The sequence below is a fragment of the Helicoverpa zea genome, chromosome 27, assembly GCF_022581195.2.
Source record: "Helicoverpa zea isolate HzStark_Cry1AcR chromosome 27, ilHelZeax1.1, whole genome shotgun sequence".
Classification (NCBI taxonomy): Eukaryota; Metazoa; Arthropoda; class Insecta; order Lepidoptera; family Noctuidae; genus Helicoverpa; species Helicoverpa zea.
The window spans coordinates 5,860,642-5,884,118 of record NC_061478.1 but is presented as its reverse complement, the minus strand read 5'-3'; the positions used below and the strand labels follow the sequence as shown (position 1 = coordinate 5,884,118).

At 34.4% G+C, this 23,477-nt stretch overlaps 1 protein-coding gene across 3 annotated transcripts in view; it reads left to right on the top strand.

The window, feature by feature from the left end:
• Positions 1-23,477, top strand: part of LOC124643298 — a 45,035-nt gene that overhangs the window by 13,186 nt on the left and 8,372 nt on the right. For all 3 annotated transcript variants that reach the window (XM_047182225.1, XM_047182223.1, XM_047182224.1), the window contains exon 2: positions 20,597-20,770. In XM_047182225.1, the coding sequence (XP_047038181.1) occupies positions 20,603-20,770 (168 nt within the window). In that variant the 5' untranslated portion in view covers positions 20,597-20,602. The remainder of the gene's footprint in view (positions 1-20,596; positions 20,771-23,477) is intronic.

Sequence of the window (23,477 nt, the reverse complement as noted above, 5' to 3'; positions counted from 1 at the left end):
TGAGAGTGAAGGAATAGTGAGTGCACTTGTGTCTGCGCAAATGCTCGTGCACTATGATATATCCTGCGCAGCTGGCTGATCTCCTTATATGAAAACAGCCGTGGCCGAAATCGGCCTTGGATGCCTTTATTAGTGCTTCTAAATGTACCGAATTTTATGTAATTATCGATTCAAAAATCTTCCTGATAAGATATCGAATGCATCATTTTGATGAATCTTATTGCTTAAATAAAGAAATAAAATTGATTAGTTTATTTCTAAGGCATAAACTCCGGAACTACTGGACCGATTACGAAACATCTTTCACACATTGAAAGTTATGTTGACCGTGAAACTAATAGTTTGTTTTGTTTGACAAGACTAACTGTTTCTCGCAGTTTCTCTCGAGTCCGGAAGTTATCGTATTCAAATAAGATATAGGCTTATAACACTCTTATAAATAACTGGACTTTAGAAGAGCTCGTGGCTAAGCTAAGTTAAGCAACGCTTAGCGTTGTCGGTCCGTGGATGGGTGACCATCTTGTCATGACGAGTTCTTCCGTGTTTCGGAAGGCACGATAAACTGTAGGTATCGGCTGTCATTTGAACATCTTTGGCAGTCGTTACGGGTAGTCAGAAGCCAGTATGTCTGATAACCAGTCTTACCAAGGGGTATCGGGTCGCCCGGGTGACTGGGTTGAGGTCAGATAGGGCAGTCGCTCCTTGTAAAACACTGGTACTCAGCTACATCCCGTAAGACTGGAAGCCGACCCCAACATAGTTGGGTGAAGGCTAGGTAAATATATACTTTTGAAAAAAAAAATGATCTATTCAGTAGATCTTAAAATATTATATTTTATGTTATTTTCTTTGTGTTGAAAATACACTTTTATATTTAAAACTGCTATTGTTTTGGCTATCATTTATACAAAGAGCAGTGGAAAATTGTTGTGTTTCAATGTGTCACTATCTTTGGGAAAAAACTTGCCTTGTCTTATATTATCTGATAATAAACTAGTAATTACAACTACAGGCTGCTTTTATTTACAAAAAAAAAAAAGTAATTTTTCATCTGCTTAATCAGTTTAAGTAACAATTATAATTTAAATAGCACTACTGTTACGGATTTTATCTCGGTTATATTAATATTTATTTATTCGACTTATACGGCTTTAACAGCCAATTACATAAATCGTAAACTTAAAATTAAATTTAAAATAAAAGCTTAAAAATACAGTTAAATACAACTAAAGTGTAAAATAATATATAAAAAAAAAACACATATAAAAATTAACAAATAATAAAATTAGGAATTGTTTTCACAAAACTTTAGGCATACGCCCATTATATGGACAAAATTATCTTCGAGTATATCGCAGTCCGGGTTGGCTTCAACGAGTTTGTTGATCGTATTCAACACGCGCGGTACGGGAGCCGTAGCGCGGGCTGCGGTTCGACACGGAGGCACGTCTAACAGACGATGCCTTCTGCTGCGGAGATAATTATTCGGCGTGTATAGTCGAATCAGCTCATTAAGGATATCAGGTGCATCTGTCAAACCTTTACAAATTTTGAGCATAGTTCCTATCTGGTCACACTCCCGCCTTACCGCCAATATTATTAATATTATTTGATCCCGACGTTTCGGATCCTTTACAGCATCCATGGTCTCGCGCAGACTAAGGTATTGGTCGTCTTGTCCGTAAAAGTAGTTTTATTTAAATGTCTAATATTCGCGTAAGTGTCAGAAATCAATATAACAATTATAAGTCACTAGCTCCTGTCAGCGGTTTTATCTGCGTCTATAGTTCGGCCATTCAGAGAATGCGTTCCTGACACGTCGCGATTGAACTGACGACGTAACTTTGCAATGGCGTTGCAGTTACGATAAAAATATTTTTGCTGGTTGTTTACCGTTTTAACAATTGAGGAGCATTAAAACAACATTATTATATCAATAATCAATGAATGTTATTACGTCGTCAGTTCAATCGCGACGTGTCAGGAACGCATTCTCTGAATGGCCGAACTATAATAGAAACTTCTTTCTGTACCTAGATAAAAACTAGCCTCTAGCCTTCCTCGATAAATGGGGTGAATACTGTAATAATTTGTTAATTCGGTCCAGTTCCGAGATTAGCGCTGTCTTACAACTCTTCAGCTTTATAATATAAGTAGATACTCCATGTTACAATACAATTATGAGTCATATAGATAAATATCCTATTTGTTATTTTTTCTTGTATTTTTAGTAAATTATATTGGTAAACCCTCTCTAAATTAGCGCCCAAGATACAGGCTTTGCCTAGTTCGGTGCTAACAATAATATAAAACGTTATATTTTGGAAATAAAATTTCTTATTCTTATTAATTTTTTTTGTTACGATCGATCTCATGGTAAAACTTTTTTCTTTTCTTTTTTTCTACGTTAAGTAGTCCTGAAGATTCAAAACTGCGTTAAACATACGTACATACATAACAATATAGGGCCTTACTACAAGAACTTAAACATTTGTTGAACACTTGTCTAAAAAAAGTGTGGCTGCAAAACGAACTTTATTTCAACGTCATAATCTGTCATTTTTTAGACAAGTGTTCAACAGACGTTTAAAAGTTTTTATGGTACAACGTATAATATTTAAAACATTAATAACAATAAGGAATGTGTGGATCGCATATTCTTCAATGCCAATTTGTATCAATTTCAGTATTTGCGTCTCAAATGTCTAACTGACTCCTATTACATTGTTATGCGTTACAAAACTTAACCTTCTTTCTGTGAGAACGTTCTAGATATTTTTATTAACTAAAACTATAGCTTTTTTTCCGTGGATTCGCCTGCGTCTCTATATAACTTCTTCCTGCAGCCGGATGATGACACTATCCTATGTCGTTCTCCCGTGTCTAAGCTACCTTTTTTAAAGACGTCAAAAATCATCAAATGACCCTACTATAGCTATTTTCTCGCGGTTTTACCCGCGAACTTCTGCCCTTATGGGGATAAAATATATATAGCCTATGTTACTCGGGAAGAGTGTAGCTTTCTACCAGTGAACGAATTTTCCAAATCGGTTCAGTAGTTTCAGAGGCTTTTGCTTGCAAAAAAAATGTATTAATAATTATAGTATTCTACATTATTTAATCTCACGACATTCCTTCACAGTTACTCAACGGTATCCCAAACAAAACACTCCGAAAAAAATATAGGTATTTAACAACAAAAAAACTGCGCGATGAGTAAGCCAGTTAAATTAATTCACAGATTAAAGAAGAACCATAAAAAAGCCAAACGTCTTAACTATTATGACGTAAATCCATTGAAAACGAAGCAAAAATAACTTGTTAAGTTAACAAAAAAACAACAGCCTGTATATAGCACGTGTAAGTATTTGAACCTGAACATTTAAATGTATCGTGTTGGACTTAACCTTAATTATTATTAATAAAAACTAAGAATACAAGATTGCACTAGAAATAAGATGAATGAATTGGTATCATGTTACTATACTCTATCCACGGAAGCAAGAGCTAAAAGGTAAACAAAGAATGACACTTTTTCAAGATGGCGGTAAAACCCGACCGATGACAAAACGTCACATTTTTGTGTAAAATGTTCGCAGTATCTGTGATTTTGTCATCGGTCGGGTTATGCCGCCATCTTGAAAAAGTGTCATTCTTTGTTTACCTTTTAGCTCTTGCTTCCGTGGATAGAGTATAGTTTGTTTATATCACTTTCACTGTTAAACTGCTGGACTCATTCTGATGAAATTTTGTGTGGTGATAGATGGGCGTTTGTAGATTTTATATCCTTGCAATGTTCCTTTGTAGATTTTATATCAGTAAGCTTGTAATGTTTAAAACTAAATTTTTGATTAAAACTTGGGTATATTAAAATCCGGGTACATAAAGTAATTCCCTCGGGATATGGGAAAGATTCATCTCATCTGTCAAAACCAAGCAACCAGATTTTCTAACCACCACAAAAAACCAATAACAAAATAAAACATATTTAGAAACTTCCTTTTTGAGAAGTTGGTTGAAGAAAGGGATATACTTGCAAGCACAAAGAACAAAAAAGGGATACACAGTAATTAAAAATAAAAATCAAATAGTTTAAAAAACCAAAAAACAGCTTAAAGTAATGTTTATTAGCTAGTCATGTATTGTCATCAGAACTCAGAGCGTGTGCAAAATTTCATCCTAATCGAAGACCTGGAAGTGGTTCAAATTAAGATTCCAAGATTTTCTTACATACATAGTTACAAGTGAAGCTAATATAAGCGTGTTCACAAAACAAAACATTCTAAACTATTGTGACACGAAAAAATTTTTTCCAAAAAAGCATCAGCCTGTACATAACACGTGTAACAGTTTGAACCTGATTATTTAAATCTAGACAGACTTGAATTTAACCTTAATTTTATTTATAAAGTCAAAATGTTTCGCGTTAGGGGAAGCCGAGACGTGAGAATTAGCATCGCATATAAGTTTTTTTGATCCAAACTTATGCAAGAAGTAACTGGTGTTACAAAATTTTTGTGTAACTGTATTTTTAGGAAAACTGCTGGAGGGATTTTGGTTGAATTTTGATGGGGGATTGATTGAGACCTTGGGATAATGTAGGGTAGGTAATATTTAGGTCATTGAACCTTACAGCTAAGACTTCACTGTCCGACTATGACCAGGCTGTGCCACTTTTTTTTGGAAATAAAGAAGGTTCTGATCCCTTTGTGCTCGAGTGTGACTCGCTCCTGACCGTTTTTTGTTTTTGGTAGATTGGAAATCAGTACGCCACTAGTCACTTTGGCTTCCTTTTTTTCCCAGCGACAACATCAAGACCGTTTTTCGTAAAAATTATTGTTTATTTTCACGTACAAGTTTCATAAGAAATTGACTGTTTATTAAGAAATTGGACCCAACAATTCTAAGCACACGACTGCGCATACGCAACTCATCAAATGGCTAACTTCTGGTCTATGGTCGAGGGTGTGGCACAATGTTATTGAAATTAACGAGTTTCATTCTAATTGTCTTTGAATCACGGTCTTGATTAGTTGTGTCTTCATGGTACGTCCGATCTATACAAATATTAATAACTAGCTTTTGCCCGCGGCTTCGCTCCCGTCAACTGACTTCTCTACTTTACCCTATTTTTTTTTTCATAAGAACCTTCTCCTGACAATAACAAACACAACAAAAAAAAGAATTAGCCAAATTGGTCCAGGCGTTGTTGAGTTATGCGCTTACCAACACATTTTGCGATTCATTTTCGGAACACCTTTTCACACACGGTCGGTTAGCTCCATGATAAGTAATTAATTAACTTGTGTTATGGGTGCTAACACGACTGACAAACTGCATATAGCTACACATACACATATTTATAAATACATATTGTAACACCCAGACCACGAACCGGGAATCGAACTCGGGACCTCAGAAATGTATGTATCCGGTATTATAGGGCTGAAGAGTGTGCTTACTTGAAAGCGATAATATCAGGAACGAATGGTCCGATTTAAAAAATCTTTCAGTGTTAGATAGTCCATTTCTCGAGGAAAGCTATAGCATATTTTTATCCTTGTGCCCGAAGTTATTACCAAGAGACAGATAGTGACTTATTAAATTGTCATTTATTTCATTCAATGACTTTTTGAGTAATGACAAAACTTATTCATATAGAGTACCTACTATGATAATGATATACCGTCGGAACCACTTCCTGACGACATGAATAAACATAGCCTACTTGTATGTTTTTTCTAATAGGTATGCAGTTACAGCCTTTTTATAGTCCCACTGCTGGGCTGCGGCCTCCTCTTACACGGAGAAGGATTGAGCATTAATCACCACGCTTGCTCAATGCGGGTTGCTGATTTCAGACTATAAAGTCCAGGTTTCCTCGAGATGTTTTACTTCACCTTTTTATCAGCCATTGGTGACCAAGATGTTCTTAGAAAGTACATACAAACTTAGAAAAGTTGCATTGGTACTTGCCTGACCTGAAATCGAACCCAGGCCCTCATACTCGAGAGGTTGGCTCTTTACCCACTAGGCCACCACGACTTTTTTTTTATATTTACCACTATTAGTAGGTATATTTCATATTATATAACAAGCCAGACCATATACTAGACGATGCATTACTAAGCACCAATAAACGGAAGACAATTGAAATCATGTCAATTCTATGTTAATTTACGTAAATAAATAAATTAATTACAATATTTACTTTTATTTTACACTGTAGTGAATTTATTTCTGTGACAAAATTTTACTTTAAATAAAATTGTCACCTTTGCTAATTATTGCCGTATTTCGGAGGGCATGATAAATTGGTTGGTCCAGGTTGTCATTGAACATCTTTGGCAGTCGTTACGGGTAGTCAGAACTTCTGACTCGGAAGCTAGTAAGTCTGACAACCAGCCTTAAGGGGTATCGCGTTGCCCAGGTAACTGGGTTGCAGAGGTCGGATAGGCAATCGCTTAATGTGGCACACTGTTTCTCAGCTGCATCCAGTAAGACTGGAAACTGTCCCCAACATAAGTGGGAAAAGGCTAGGCAGATGATGATTGTAAACGATTACAATCAGAGCACTGAGCTGTCATTTCTTATGTCCTTTAAACTCAAGCGCTCAAAATCCCTGCTTAGATGCAAATTAGTAAAAGACTGGTGTTGAATTTTTAGTTCTCATGCATGAAATTATGCCTAGTGGGCAAAGAATCAACCTCTCGAGTATGAGGGCGCGGGTTCGATTCCAGGTCAGGCAAGTACCAATGCAACTTTTCTAAGTTTGTATGTACTTTCTAAGTATATCTTAGACACCAATGACTGTGTTTCAGATGGCACGTTAAACTGTAGGTCCCGGCTGTCATTGAACATCCTTGGCAGTCGTTACGGGTAGTCGGAAGCCAGTAAGTCTGACACCAGTCTAACCAAGGGGTATTGGGTTGCCCGGGTAACTGGGTTGAGGGGGTCAGATAGGGCAGTCGCTCCTTGTAAAGCACTGGTACTCAGCTACATCCGGTTAGACTGGAAGCCGACCCCAACATAGTTGGGAAAAAGGCTCGGAGGATGATGATACTGTCTAAAAGATTTTTTATAGATTCAGAGGGTCAGACATTAAGGCGCCATAGGCTTAATTTACAACGCTGTGGAATGTTATAAAAGCCACTATTCACATCGTAGCACTATGTCAAATCCGATTGAGCTCTCACGCATACCAAAAAATTTGACATAAAGTCTGGTTCTTATCTGGTTTTTATGTTATACAATTGATACAAAGTTAATTATTATTCGTTGTAAAAAGTGGTTTTTATTCTATTCCGCGAGATGTTAATTGAGCCTTCGTAAAGCATGAATAGCTCCTTATGAAAAAAAAAAATATAGAATTTGATTTAAACACACATGCCTAGGTGATCGAATTGTGAACCTCCTACTTTTTGAGAAGTCGGTTAACAGGAAAGTAACAAGAAAAACCCCTTTAAATTGTTAAAAATTATATAGGTCTCTCATCTGTATGATAACAAACCTATTCTTTTGAAAAATTGGTCCTTTGACACGCGTAGTGGAAGGACCAAAAAGCCATACCCGCTCTTGACCTTCCTAAAAAAGGTGAAACAATAACCGATTGCTAATTAAGAGATCGTAGGCCCCCCTCTAGTAAATACTCAAGGATAGGGGTATCATGGCTACCCAAATAACTCTTGATAGATAGTAAACCGTTGACGAGTGTGACAGCTGAGTGAAAGTGAAGTTTTGAGAGGAACGTCAAACTTTATTTTTTTTTTGCGGTTTTTTACTAAAAAGTTGTTTAAAAAATATGTGAATTTTACAGATTTTTGGTGTTTTTGTTTTTTTTTTCTTGTGTCTTAATGGTCGGTTAAATAAATTGATAGTTAGGTACCTATAATTTAGGAAAGTAATACATTTGCGAAAAAAATCGACTGTTTGAGATTATTAAGTAGAAGTTTAATTTTAGTGATCAAAATCGTTATTATAATACAATGTGGGCTTTGATATAAATATCCAATTGCTTGGCTTTTTTCTAGGTATTAAGTAGAATTAATTTATTCTCTTAAATATATTCTTTGAGAGAGTAAAATAATTTCTTGTTTGCGTTTCGGCTGGTTTTTTCAAAACTAATCGAGTGATCAAAAAATAAATTATTGTCACTGTCTTTAATGTGGTCTTTTAGTTTCAACTAAATACCAATAAATTGTTTATTTCGAGTATAACATAAATGTGTGACAACTTTTTTTTTTTATTTACAATGTCTCTAACTCTATGATAATTTAATATTCTCATTTCGAAAAATGTGAGCTTAATTTTTGGTCATTTGAAAAAGTTTGTCTATTGGAGTAGGTATCATATTTCGATATTATGAAGTTTCGGCCATTTACGTGGTTTAGAAGTCACTGTGTTTATAGAAATAATGGATACCCATATCTTCCGTACGTAAGTTTTTCATTGTTTTTTTTTTTTTTATTCTTTTTATTTTTTATCATTAGCTGTTTCAAGCGGTTTCACGCGCATACTGAGCGTACCCGGATAAAATATAGTCTATGTTACTCGAGGGTAGCTTTCCAACAGTGAAAGAATTTTTCAAATCGCTTTAGTAGTTTCGGGGAAACAGAAAAAATAAATAAAAATCCTCTTTAAAATATTAGTTTTGAAATCAACTTGCACAAACTGCTCAACTAAGTGTATTGGGTTTGGCTACCAGGCTAACTGGATGCAGCTGAGTACCAGTATGCCACTGACTGGTTGTCAGACTTTCTGGCTTCTGACAACCCGTAACGTCTGCCAACAGACTGTTCACAAGACAGCCGCGATCCACAATTTTCTTACCTTTTGTGATCCAGTTTTTTTTATAAATACTTGATATTTTTTTGTGCTTTTTCATTATTCATTTAAACTCCACTGCCGACATTTTTACATAATCATACAAATAAAGATTATAAACCGACTTATTTTAATATAATTATTATTGTTCAGGGTTAGAAAGAAAGAATCTTCTAACTTCGATCTCACGATACTTAGACATTTCTAGAAATACTGGTTTAAGCAATGAGATCTGACAGGTTTTCTTTGTATATTTTTAAATATTTTTGAGTATAGTATTGTGGTAGATACTGAAAAAAAAAACAAACATTCTTTATAGGGTCCCAATTTTGTATGCAGCTGACAGCTGTCAATTTTCAAGGGCAAATTGCATTTTTTTGTATTAACTGACAGTAATGTCAACTGCACTTAAAAATGCCCAGACCATAAATATATGTTCCGAATTTGTTTTTTTTTTCTTAAAAATCTATTATTAGAATAGGTTGGAATCCCGGTAAACAGCTTAATATTACCTATGTATAAAAACATACCAATTAGAAAAAATCTCAAAGGTTCTTATCAACGCCTCAAAATACTTTATGAAATCGTAAAACTGATATAATCAATAAATATAAAACAACATAATAATTCAATATACTCGTAATTGTGACTCCGTGGTGTTTTCTTGAATTTTATCTCAAATTATTATCATAATTTTAAGTTGAAGGCGTATTTCGCGATTATTCTATACTTTTCTGTGATCGAAGGCTTTAATAAATAAATAAAATATATGAATGTACAAAAAAACCTATTAAAATTACTCGATGTCCCAAAAAATACTGGGGCGATGGTCACCATGCCGGACTGCCGAACCTGAGGTCCCGGGTTCGATTCCCAGTACAGACAACATTTGTGTGATGAGCATGCTTGTTGGCTGTGGTCTGGGTGTTTTATGTATATGTGTAGCTATATGTAGATTATCGGTAGTGTTCACACCCATATTATACCCACAAGTTAATTAATAGCTTAGCATGGGGCTAAACGATAGTGTTAAAAAAAAGAAAATTTTTTTATAAAAAAAAAAGAAAATATTTTTATAAATTATTTATAAAAAATCAACATGCTGTATATAACTGTCAGTTATGTTAAACGCGGATGAAATCGTTGCAATAAAATATAAGCTCAAATTGAATGAAGGTGAAACTGATTGTGCACTAATCATCGAATTTATTACAAGTTTTATCGATCCTTTGCAACTGCTACTGCAATCTTGTACTATTGGAACATTTATTTTAAAAGTCAATCAGCAATTAATTACATAATTACAAATATTTTTTAAATAAACTTAAACATCGGAATTGGGAGCATCCCTATTTTTGGTAAAACCAGTTGAAAACTAAACCTATATTAACATATTATATAAAAAAATCTTAGAACTTAGATACATATGTAAGTAGGTACAGTGTACACTCCATGGGAAAATTATTATATTTAAAAATAAGAAGATATTTAAAATTAAGAAGTAAAATTTTAAGTCGACAAAAAAGTCATTCAACCTTGACATAATATTATCGTTTAGGGAATAGTTTTTTCTTACAGAAATATTCTAAAATTATCAAGAAATAAAAATCGTGGTTAAAATAGTTTTTTTTTTATTTTATTTATTTATAAATAAACTAGTTGAAAGCATTTTGTAAAAAAAAAACATGAATTACAATTATCAAATCAATACAAAATAAAACAAAAAAAACTGAACCAGCCGCCCTAAACACAAAAACGAATAAAAAACGTTGTTACATAACATAAACAGTTAATAAGCCATTCCCACAAACAACAGGTTCCAACAGAATTAACAAAAAGACAAAAAAAAACTACGAAAAAACTAGATTCAAATTGATACAACTCGAGTAGTACAGGTTTGTTCGCTTACACGTGCCAAATTTTTAGTCTACGCTGGTATGTCAAAGTCGCAAGGTAGTAACGATTAATCGAATGTCTTGGCTTTTGTTTCGCGCCTTTGCGAAATATTTGGATGTTTTTTTTTTTGTAATTTTTTAGATTTTTTTATAAAAATCTAGTCTTTGGTTCGCGCGTTTGCGAATATTTTGTTTTTTTTTTGTAATTTTTTAAAGTTTTTTTTATTTAATTTTTATTTGATTTTTTATTAAAAAAAATTGAGTTGCTTTCTAGGTAATCCGTGGCTTATATGTAATTTTATGAATGAAAAAAAAATAATTTTAAATATATTTTAAAAGCGTTTAATGATATACATATTTAATTTAAAAAATTGAAATATGTTTTCAAATCGTTTAATGATATATTTAAAATGTTTAGAGATGTTTTAAAAATCTTACAAGGATATATCAACGATTTTTTGCTACATATTTAAATTCTTAATTAGATCTATTATTGCCTTGAATAAAATCAGTTCCTTCACTCCGTTTCTTTAACATCTCTTATCAATACTATATCTGACAGATTCCTAAAGTTTAAAATATTTATTCAATATTACTTCCTCTATGTCGATAAAACACAACTTAAGACACAACATGAATGACTTTTCATCGGAAAATCGTTTTCAAAAAGATTTGAATAGATCCAGAGATTACTTATTATAAGGCCAAAAACTGCCAATCTTTATGAGTAGGATAGATATAAAATGTTCCCCAATTGATTGCCTAAATTGCGTATCATATAACTTTTAGTCCTTATCCTAAGTACATTTTGAAGTCCACATAATAGCTTGACCATTTTATGCCAAAACATTATAGTACTAGCTTCCGCCCGCGGCTTCGCCCGAGTAGAGTTCGGTTATATCGCGTTTCCAAGAGAATTATTCAAAATTCTGGGATAAAAACTATCCTATGTTCTTTCTCAAGGTCAACTCTATCTCTGTACCAAATTTTATTAAAATTAGTTCAGTGGTTTAGACCTGAAAGCGTAAGAGACACACAGACATAGTTACTTTCGCATTTATAATATTAGTAGGGATGTTAAGAGGACGAATTGGAAACTTTGGCGCCAAGGATCTCAATTTTTCTCAGTAAGTACAAAACGGATCAAATACAACTTGGTTACCTGAAAGTTCATGATATAAACCTTATTTTGTTAGACTTCAAAACATGATTAGGTAACTTTTATAACAGAGAAAAATATATCAAACATACTTCTTTTTAAAAAGAGATTCACATATTATGGGCAAACGGGACCGATTTAAGCCTCTTAACTTTTTTAGTAGTTGAGTATATACATACTCTTTAAAATTGTGGAAGGAATTTTTATCAAATTATCATTTCTAAATAATAAAATTACAAAACCATTTTGTCGCTTACGACTTTAAGTTATAAGCTAGCGCGCGTATTGTATTCCTCGCCCCGCTCAGACGCTCCGTCCCCTCTTGGCCCCCTTAGATGCGCGTGCCGGTTATGGAATTATTGTTTACCAATTCGTCGCCTTAAGGCCCGAATATATTATGAATGGAAAAGTATGGAAGGAGAAAACATGCTGCGCCGACCCCAAATAAAATTGGGATAAGGGCAGGAGGATGGCGAGATACCTTGACCATTTTATAATTTTAAAAGATCTATGCCAACGAGTCTACAAAATGAACATAAAGTAGACCCACCGTCATTAAACAGCTCATTACATAACAAGCAACCTTTAGGCCTATGAAAATTATAAATAATTAATGTAAAATGCTAATTTTATATCACACTAGCTGTTTCAAGTTTTTTCACCTGTGTCCTGTGGTAAATACCGTACCCGGATAAAATATAGCCTATGTTACTCGGGGATAGTATAGCTAATTTCTAACAGTGAAATATTTTTTTCATATCAGTCCTTTAGTTTCGGAATCTTTATCATCCTCCTACGAGCCTTTTCCCAACTATGTTGGGGTTGGCTTCCAGTATAACCGGATATAGATGAGTACCAGTGCTTTACAAGGAGCGACTGCCCTATCTGACCCCCTCAACCCAGTTACCCGGGCAACCCAATACCCCTTGGTTCGACTGGTGTCAGACTTACTGGCTTCTGACTACCCGTAACGACTGCCAAAGATGTTCGGATGGACTGGGAAGGGGTTTCGGGACCTCTAGTGAACAAATAAATAAACAAAAAATGTTTTTGACTTTATTATACATATTAGTAAAAGAAGTATGTACATATTTCAACTCGTGTTACTTAGGATAGAAGGACCAGCAAATCGTTTGCGAATCATGTCCTTCAGTTTTGGTCAGACCACTTTTCGTTGGTTTTTCATATTAATGGACTTTTGTTTGTTGCGCTAATTCTTCCCAGCAAAAATACATAGGAAGTGGTGAAGGGTGGGCGTTTTGGGGGCTGTTTTTGTAAATTTCTGACGTTCGAAAAGTGCTGTTTTGCAGGCAAGTTTGAATAAACAAAGGACAATGCTCAAAAAAAACCCAAGCCCGGCGCAAACGAAAAGTAACTCAAATTATAGGTAATAATAAGTAATGAAATACTGCATAGGAGGCATCATCGAAATCAATGGCTAAATGTATGAAATTGCTATTTGATTTTTTAAAGGGGTAACATGAGCAGCTGGGGCTTATAGTTTAATTAAAGTGCTATCTGAAACAACAAACAAGTAATATGGCAAGTAGTTAATAAGCTTCTCCAAAAAGATAAATCAATACCGAAATACAGGCTGCAGCGCCCACGTCATCGCGTCATGAGCGTTTTACATTACTTGGGTGGGCCAGACATGAGGAACAGTTCGCGCATCCCGCAACATTTTTGGATCTCGTCGTGTTAGAAATAAAGAATCGATGACTTTTAAGCGTTATTAGATATTAAAATGAAAAGTGCATTCATATCCTGTTTTAGTTCTATCATCCTATTATTTTGTAAAAGTAGGTAGAATAGTGGAGAAGTTGCTATAAACATGTCATTATGTTGCTCTTAAACCACAACTGTATCTGTTTGCTGTTCCTTTTACTAATACATTATGTTACCTCTAAAATCTTGAGTAGCAATGTACCGCAGATGTTAAAATTCGAATAGCAATTTCACGCATATAGCCACTGATTTCGATAATGCCCCCTATGTAATATTTAATTACTTATTTTTACCTATATTTTGAGTTACATTTCTTTTGCGCCGGGCCTGGGTTTTTTTCTCATACTTCATGAGCATTGTCCTTTTGATTTTTGTCTTATTTTAATTTTACTTAAGATTTTTTTGTTGAATATTAAACTTTATTTAAGTAGATAGGTAATTAAAATTTGACTTAATTTAAATTGACTTATGAAGATTAAATTAAATCATGAACTTATATTACAAATGCAGTCGCAAGCATGCAACTGTCCTAAATTATTTATTTCTTGCATAACCACCGGTATAAATGTTATTTTAATGTCAAATAACCACGATATAATAATACCTGCATGTATAATAATAGGTGCAATATTACTGGACTATACATGAAGATAGATTAAGTAGCTAGATACCGAATTATGTTTTACTAGCTTCTACCAACGGTTTCACCCGCTTACCTTGACAAAATTTTGCCTTTCTCGATAAATAAGCTATCTTACATTGCTGTTTTTTTTTTTATTTAGTCCAGTGGATGGTATGCGCGTTTAAAAAAAAATATTTTGGATATTAATAATGGCGTCCACGGCTGATACCGGCCACGGTGGCTGTTCTCATTTTTAAGGTGATCAGGCAGCTGCGCAGGACATATTATAGTGCACGAGCATTTGCGCAGACACAGGTGCACTCACTATTCCTTCACTCTCTTTTGGATATTAGTACATCTCTAAATCAAAATCAAACATCTCAAGCACAATTCTTTTTGATTCAAAATGAAAAACGCCCGTAATATTTTGGTCCTTACCTACCCAAGTTTTTTTTGGTCTTCTGCATCGGGTTTGAGTGTTATTTTTAATTCAGAATAGATATTTCCGCACCAGTAGCGATTTCAAAAATCCTTTTTTTAATTTATTAATGATTTAGTTAATTTAAATGTTTCATTTGGAAACGTTTAAAATTCCTAATTAATTATGAAAAAATACAGTATTATGTTTTATATTTTTCTTAACCTGGATATTTGTTTTAGGTTCTATACAAACGGATCACTTTGTTCAATATTAATGAATTTAAACATGTTATGAAAAATCGATTTTTTTTTTCAAATATCTTACTCAGCCTTCAGCTAGACACAAAGTCTAAAGAATTTAAATTGTGCCCAAAAATAAAAAAAAATATTCGACATTATAGTTCGGCCATTCAGAGAATGCGTTCCTGACACGTCGCGATTGAACTGACGACGTAACTTTGCAATGGCGTTGCAGTTACGATAAAAATATTTTTGCTGGTTGTTTACCGTTTTAACAATTGAGGAGCATTAAAACAACATTATTATATCAATAATCAATGAATGTAGTTACGTCGTCAGTTCAATCGCGACGTGTCAGGAACGCATTCTCTGAATGGCCGAACTATAATATAGTTAAATTATTCTTCAATTAAGATTATATTTGTCTCATAATTTATTGTGAATCCATTTAAATTTAAAATACTATTTTTAAAATAGATAACTTGATCATGATACTAAATGCTAGCATTTAATATTATGTATCATCGTAGCTTTTTCCCAACTATGTTGGGGTCGGCTTCCAGTCTAACCGGATGCAGTGTACCAGTGTTTTACAAGGAGCGACTGCCTATCAGACCTTCTCAGCCCAGTTACCCGAGCAACCCAATACCCCTTAGTAAGACTGGTTTCAGATTTGCTACTCGTAACGACTGCCAAGAATGTTCAATGACAGCCGGACTCACAGTTTCGGAGGACACATTACCCTCCAAAACACAGTCATTGGTGTAAAAGACATGTTTAAAAGTACTTACTAACTTAGAAAAGTTGCATTGGCACTTGCCTGACCTGAAATTAGATCCAGACTCATACTTTAGAGGGTTCTTCACCCGCTAGGCCGCCAATGACCACGTCTTTTTTTTTCACGATCCCAGAACAAAATATATTATAGGGTAGTATGTTACGAACTAGAACTTTAATTGTTAATTATATATATTTTTAGGGTTATGTTTCAATTTAGTTGATATGTTTAGAATTTTTATTTACTTCTCTATCGCATTAGGTTAAGATCCTGTAAAGATAGATGTAAGTGTGGAAATACATAAATATATATATATATATAATATATATATATAATATATATATATAATATTTTTCGTCCTGCCAAAAATTCTGTCAATAGTCTCGCTAAATCTCTTGGAATAAATGTTTGTATAAGCGTTAATAAATTAAGCTTTTAATTGATAGTTTCATCTACACCTGTGGAGTAGGATTGATGCATTAAAATACCTGTGTGGTCACGGATCTAAAGACGCTGAAAATAAAATTTAAATACCTTGTATACCATACATATTTATTATACATACTTGTACTATGAGTCCGATAGGATCCGGATTTGTAGCAGACTGTATGTCTGTCTGTGAAGGTTTTATGGCAAAATGGCTGGAATTAATAAAATGAATTTTGTACATCGAGAACTTAGGTTTCCAGGATTTTAAACAGCAATGCAAAGGACAATGGGCGATTCCGGTCCAAATGTCCACCATGAACGAGACCTATATGGCTAGATAGCCCGTTAAATATAGAACATTTTTTGTTATGAAAGTAAAAAAAAATATAATGCCAGAAAAAAGTTATAGCAAAATCAAATAAAACATTTTATAGATTTTTTTCAATTACTTTTCGTGATGTTCGATTTTCGTACTTTCTGTAACTTCTGACAAAATAGAATTGTTCATTATTAGAGAGAAGACACCACCAGTTACATCGAACATTCTTAGATCTAGGCACCGCTCAGTATATTCAAGCACTTCTGGCGCCTCAATTGGTTAGTACATCCATCGGGCAAAAAAATATGGGCTATTTATATGCAAATGTGTGTTACTCAGCTACGTTTTAGATAAATAGCGGAAATCAGAGTGGAATAAAATAAAAAATAATAGTGATAACATAAAAAACTACCGAAAATTAAGAATACATTTTTGGCTACAACTTTTTTTTGGCATTGTTTTTTTTTTACTTTCTTAGTAAAAGTTACTCTAAATTAAGTGGACTATTTAATTATATGTATAGGTCTCGTTCGTGGTGGACATTTGGACCAAACTTCATACATTCTTGCCCAATCTCCTTTGTGCAGCCTAGTGCAGCTTCTTCCGGCGGTTTTCCCCACTTCTCGAAGGAACTACTTTCAGCGCACTGGACATGCATTATATGTTATTATAATGCTATACTACTGCCAATTTTCATCAAAATCCATCCAGAAGTTTATACGTGAAAAAGGAAAAAACAATACAAACTTTCGCATTTATAATGTTAGAAAGATAATATTATTTTGAATTTGACAAAATTAAGAACCAATTTTGCTACCGACTGTACGTAATCGCCGCCGGAAATAAATACTAGTATTAAGTACTATCGACCTTATTTAGAATATAATTTCTAGCTTGTTTACCTTCTCACTTGTTTATGATTTAATTTCAAATACATATTAACTAACTTGTGATAGATAGTAGTATAAGTTTTACCCGCTTCCTGAATCCGATTTTTCAATCATCATCATCTGAGGAATAAATATGGCGGTTTGATATATTTTCTATACGAAAGCTGTCAAACATATTCTTTGAATAAAAGTCATCTATAGATTGAAAAATCTTTTATAATTTTTGGCAACACGCTGTAAAATCTTTTTGGGGTCCTTCCGTCCTTCTGTTACCATACTGTCTCTCATGAACCGTCAAAGCTAAACAGTTGAAATTTTGGCTTATTGGACGATTCGCACGAATTTAACTCGCCCAAAACGTGCGAATCGACTCCTTTAAAACATATTATTTTTTCTGTAGTCGATTCGCACGAATTTCATTTATTGGCGTGCGAATCGACACCCTCACAAATATGTAGTAGGCTATTCGCACACATGTTGTTTTTTTATGAAATGCAGTTACGATAAAGTACACTTGAGCACAGAAGTAGTAAGGTCAAATATGTTTTACTCGTAACAGAGAGAAAATAGAAACACAATCTATAATCAACAATTTACAAGAGTATGGTCAGACCTGCTGTCTTGTATGGATCAGAGTGCTGGCCCACAAAAGCCACGAATGAAAGACAATTGCATGCGGCAGAGATGAGAATATTAAGAGGTCTATGTGGTGTTACGCGAATGGATAGAGTGAGGAATGAGTATATAAGAGGAAGTTTGAAAGTAGCGCCGGTATCAGAAAAACTGAGTGGAAACCGGCTGTCATGGTATGGGCATGTGATGCGGAGGAATGAGAATCATGTAGTGAGAAAGATGATGAGTATGAATGTGGACGGATATAGTGGAAGAGGAAGACCAAAGAAACGATGGATGGATTGTGTGAAAGTAGATATGGTAAGAAAGAATGTTACTTGTGAGATGACGGCAGACAGAAGAGTATGGAAGGAGAAAACTTGCTGCCCCGACCCCAAATAAAATTGGGATAAGGGCAGGAGGATGATGATCTGTATTAAAATTAAAACTACTGAATTAAGTACTGAACATCTTGTAAGCTCGTGGTTTGAGGATTAAAAATGAGCAAATATCGAACACAGATTAATAAATAAGTGTCACTAACAAACTGCTACTCCACTAACCGCGTAATCTATAGGTACTAATATTATAAAGCTGAAGAGTTTGTTTGTTTGAACGCGCTAATCTCAGGAGCTACTGATCCGATTTGAAAAATTATTTCAGTGTTAGATAGCCCATTTATCGAGGAAGGCTATAGCCTATATATTATCATGCTAAGACCAAAGGTAAAAATTTACATATACCACGTTTTAAGTAATTATTATTATCACTTATTCCATACAGATCTTTCTTACTTTCAAATAAATATCTGCTGTTTAAACTTTGATTTTTTTTTTTATTATTTCAATGATGGCTGAACACGACTGTACTTTAATTTTTTTAAACCTTAAAATGAAACGTGTGCGAATAGCCTACTACATATTTGTGAGGGTGTCGATTCGCACGCCAATAAATGAAATTCGTGCGAATCGACTACAGAAAAAATAATATGTTTTAAAGGAGTCGATTCGCACGTTTTGTGCGAGTTAAATTCGTGCGAATCGACCAATAAGCCGAAATTTTCATAGAAGATAGATACTGAAAACTGGAATAAAATGAATGTTTTAGGGGCTACCTTACAACAAACGTGTTTTTTTTTGCTCGTTTTATAGAATCCTTCGCGTGTTCGACTCATAGGTACTCGATCAATTATTTCAAAAATATTTTATAGGTAGGTATACTAAAAAACGATATTTTAATCGACACAGGCCGACTAAAGTACATTGTTTTAGCATTTTCTAGATTTATTTCCGTAAAATACCTACTCGTAAATTGTTTTAAATACTGCCTATCTATCCTTAATTAGAATATATATCTTCCATTCGTCTATTTTTAGTTTTCCGTAACAAAATTATATAAGACTCGAATTAATTTTTTTTTTTTCAAAATTTTGACGTCACATACACGTGTTTTAAGTATTTATCTTTTAATTGTCTTCTTAGTCTTTTATCTTTATCTTTTATGTAAAATTCTATATCGGTAGTATTTCAGCTTGTCATTCTGATATCTTTTTTACCGTGATATTTTATACCTATGCGTTAAGTAAGTAGGTACAGTTTTTATCTTAATTAGTTTATTAAAACCGTGTATTGTTAGTTTTGTAATTGATTGATTGCTTTGTTTTTGGATTTAATACACACCCGTCGTAGTATTTTTTTTGTCACCATGCAGTAATGTTAACTGACAAGCATAGGTAGGCTTGCGGTTTCACCCGCAGCCCGTTACATACTTACTTCGAGGACCCGGATAGAAGTGTCCATAAGCCTTCGTTTTTAATCTGACACTGAAAGATTTTTTCTAATCAGACCAATGGTTACAGAGATGAGCGCGTTTTAACAAACAGACTCTAGTATATTATATAGATTTGCGCCCGTTCCTTACGTGCAGCTCAATTATGGTAGAACAGCCATTTTTCCACATTAAAATTGATAAAACTATGTACATTTGTGTAAATATAAGCGTTTTAATATTATTTCGCGTCATATTTTTGACAAATAGCTAATAGTATCCGCCATATTGCATTTTGCAAATGTCATACTGTGTGACAGTTTGTAAGTAGAATATTAAATGCCTTGGAGATGGGCAGCGAAATCTCCGAAGCTAAACATATCCTACACTGCGTTCACTAACATGCATGCCCAGCGCTGTGACTATGGGCAAATCCCTCAGCTAGTGGTAGGCAGCAATCCAGCAGTGGACGTTTTTACACAGCAGTGACGATGACAAACTACCCAAATGCACATTATTTCTACACTAGCGACCCGCTCCGGCTTCGCACTATTGTTTAATCCCCATTGTTTAATGTATGTTGTTATACTTATAAACCTTCCTCTTTAATCAGATAGAGATTTTAAAAAAGCATGAAAATCAGTTGCGTTGTTTTGAGGATTTAAGCGTAGGTACAAAGGGTCATAGGGACAGAAAAAGCGACTTTGTTTTGTAAGTACTAGTTAGTTTAGTTTATTCTTTATTGCACACATTTTGATACACAGATGACACAGATAACAGAGAGATTATGCACAACGGCGAGCTTAACCCAGTGTTGGGTTCTCTTACAACCTTAGAGTGAAAGAGTGATTTGATGGGTTATGTCAAATTCAAATGTAGTGATAATGAAGTAACAGCAACCTCCTTTTCTTCCCCAGAGTGATATGTCAACACGCAGCACAGCCACATCTTTCCGCGCCCGCCGCGGCCACAAGGAGCGCTCCAAGAACTTCACGGAGCTGGAGAAGCGAACAGTCCTCGAGCTGATAGCGCGCCACCGCGACGTGCTGCGTCAGGGGCGCTCCAACAACGCTACCAATAGGAGCAAGCAGGTAACCAGCCGCCTAGCCCGAACCCAACTGTGCAACTACTCAACCTGTGCTCCGGTTGTCAGACTTTCTGGCTTCTGACACACTTAACGCTTGCCATAGATGTCCAAATGACAGCTGGGAATGACAAATGTCCAAATCAACAATTTAACGTGCCTTCCGAAACACGGAGTAACTGGTCATGACAAGGTGGTGGTGGTTATCCAAGGACCAAACATGCCAACGGTTGCTTTACTTTATGACCGATTCATTTCCGACTTTGACTTAGCCACCAGCTCTTCTCTCTCATAGGTTGTGCTTTTAGGTATCATATTGTAGAGAATCAAAGGCATATTTTCTGTTGTGCTGTATCAAAAGCGCATGAACCGACTGCGTCGGGTATGTTTAATTGGTTCTAAATATCTAAGATTGAAAACAATTTAGAAAAAATGAAAAACAACCTACAAGTTAACAATATCGATTCAATCATTTTAATCCTACCATCAGAAAAAATAACCCTTTCTTATCTTAACCGCTGGGCTAATTGAATTCCTAACGTTTCACATATCTATTGTTTATAAGATAACTCCGATATATTTGATAGCGATAATCTATTTATCGTGCTAGTTACGTAAACTTTATCCTTATCGATACGCTTACTGGTTAATGACGACTGATTTTATCGGTAAGGTCATATTGCTTCCGTAGGAATGTGGTTCAAACTTCAGTAGGTAACTAAAATCACAGTTGTGAAGGTACCTATCTATCAGTTGCACAAAGCTTCATTAAATCTATTGCTGTCACTTTTTATCTTGTTGACAAAGAAAGAGTCAGCAATAAATTCAAAGAAGCTTTAACTTTAATGGAGCTTTGTGCAACTGACGGTCTACCTACTAACGTTCGTAAAAATGTCACTCACACACTTCAGTCGCTGGTGTCTTAAGATACACATAGGTACAAAGTACATGAAAAGTTTGAGTCAGAAACAATGCCTAAATGCAGTAAAACCTCTTTTTCAAGCTCTAATTATTTACTCATTTGATATAAAGCTCCCTTGAAGAAGCCTCAAGTCAACTATTTTGGAGTCGGCTTCCAGTCTAACCGGATGCAGCTGAGTACCAGTGTTTTACAACCTAATACCCCTTGGTTAGACTGGTGTCAGATTTAGTGGCTTCTAGAAGAAGATTATCTTTAAAATAATTTCTGTAATTGTAATATATTTATAATTCCTTGCTATTCATGTCAAGGACGTTTGTTTTAAATAATATGAATTAGCAATAATTTAATAAACAACGTCGACACGAGGCAGCCGTGTCTACTCAGCAAGTTATACCTAATATAAAATAAACTATGCAGTGTTGGGTTACTTGAACATGAGTGTCATGTTCTGATGCGCAATTAGATAGACTGGTAAATAACCTGGATTGGCCTGTAAGTTTTAGGGACTGAGGAATTTTAGATAGATAGATATTCTATTCAATTCAATTCTTTATTTGCGTTCCATATGTACCTAATACAGATAGAATTTTTTATCAGCATAAAGAGGTAGGAGAGGTTTGCAGTACTTATCATTATTACCTAGTTTAGTTTTAATAAATCTTTATAAGGTACTTACACCAATTTTACATTTTTGATCTTAAACTAGTTAAAGTTATTTAAACTGTTATATAGTTAAAGTTATTTAGTTATATTTTATGGCTCTACTTTTATATAGCATTACAGAAAGCTTTAGATGTCTCCTTTTACGGCCATTTTATCATCCGTCTAGCCTTTTCGTTGACTTCCGGTCTCACCGAATGCAGCTGAGTTCAAGTGTTTTTCATGACATGCCTATCTGACTTCCTCAATCCAGTTAACTGGACTCTAGTTTTCAAACTCTCTCTGGCTTTCTGACTGCCCGTGACAAATGTCACAGATGTTAAAATGACAAACGGGACCCACAATTTACCCGTGCTTCCCAAAACAACGGTGGAACTCCGTGTATGACATAGGTATATAGTCCCATCCACTGTCCGACCTCTGATACTTGGCCACCGAGCCCCCAAATTAATACATTGGAAAATAGAGAAGAAACAAGAATCTTAGAAATTCCTTCTGCATTAGTTACTGTCTTTTACAAACAAACAAACAACATTATTATCACTAAAGTTTCAATTACTAATAAATACTGTTATTTTAATCAGTTTCAGCAATTCCATTATTACCTATATTATTCAAACTTAGCAAAATATCAATTTTGTAATTCAATCCTTGGCTCTATAACGACATTCCTTTGTCTACATAAAAAAGTTTTACTAAAAAGCGTAGTTGTCAAAAAGTTACCATAGAGTTCACTATAGATACAGTATTTTGCTGCATAGAGGTTCAATACATTTCTAGTGCCGACACAAAATACTTAAAAATTCCTAATTATAAATGGACCAACAAAACCAATTATATAATTACGTGAGTTATTTTTTTCTTGGATTATTTTTATGTGTATTCTATGTTATTATCTGTTTCCTGTGGTTTCCTCAGGGACCTATTTCTCGCAACTCGACTAAAAGCTCTTTTCAATCTCAAAAAGACAGACTTCTTATGCCCATTTTCACCAACAAATACCTAAATTTAGGGATCCCCTAAGAGCAGGTAAGAAACACTTTATACGAATTTCGTTTTCACCAAAGCTTAAGTGTTCGTTATAACCTTTAAGAATTGGGGGAGCCCTTATTCTAAGTGTCACTTAGTTAAG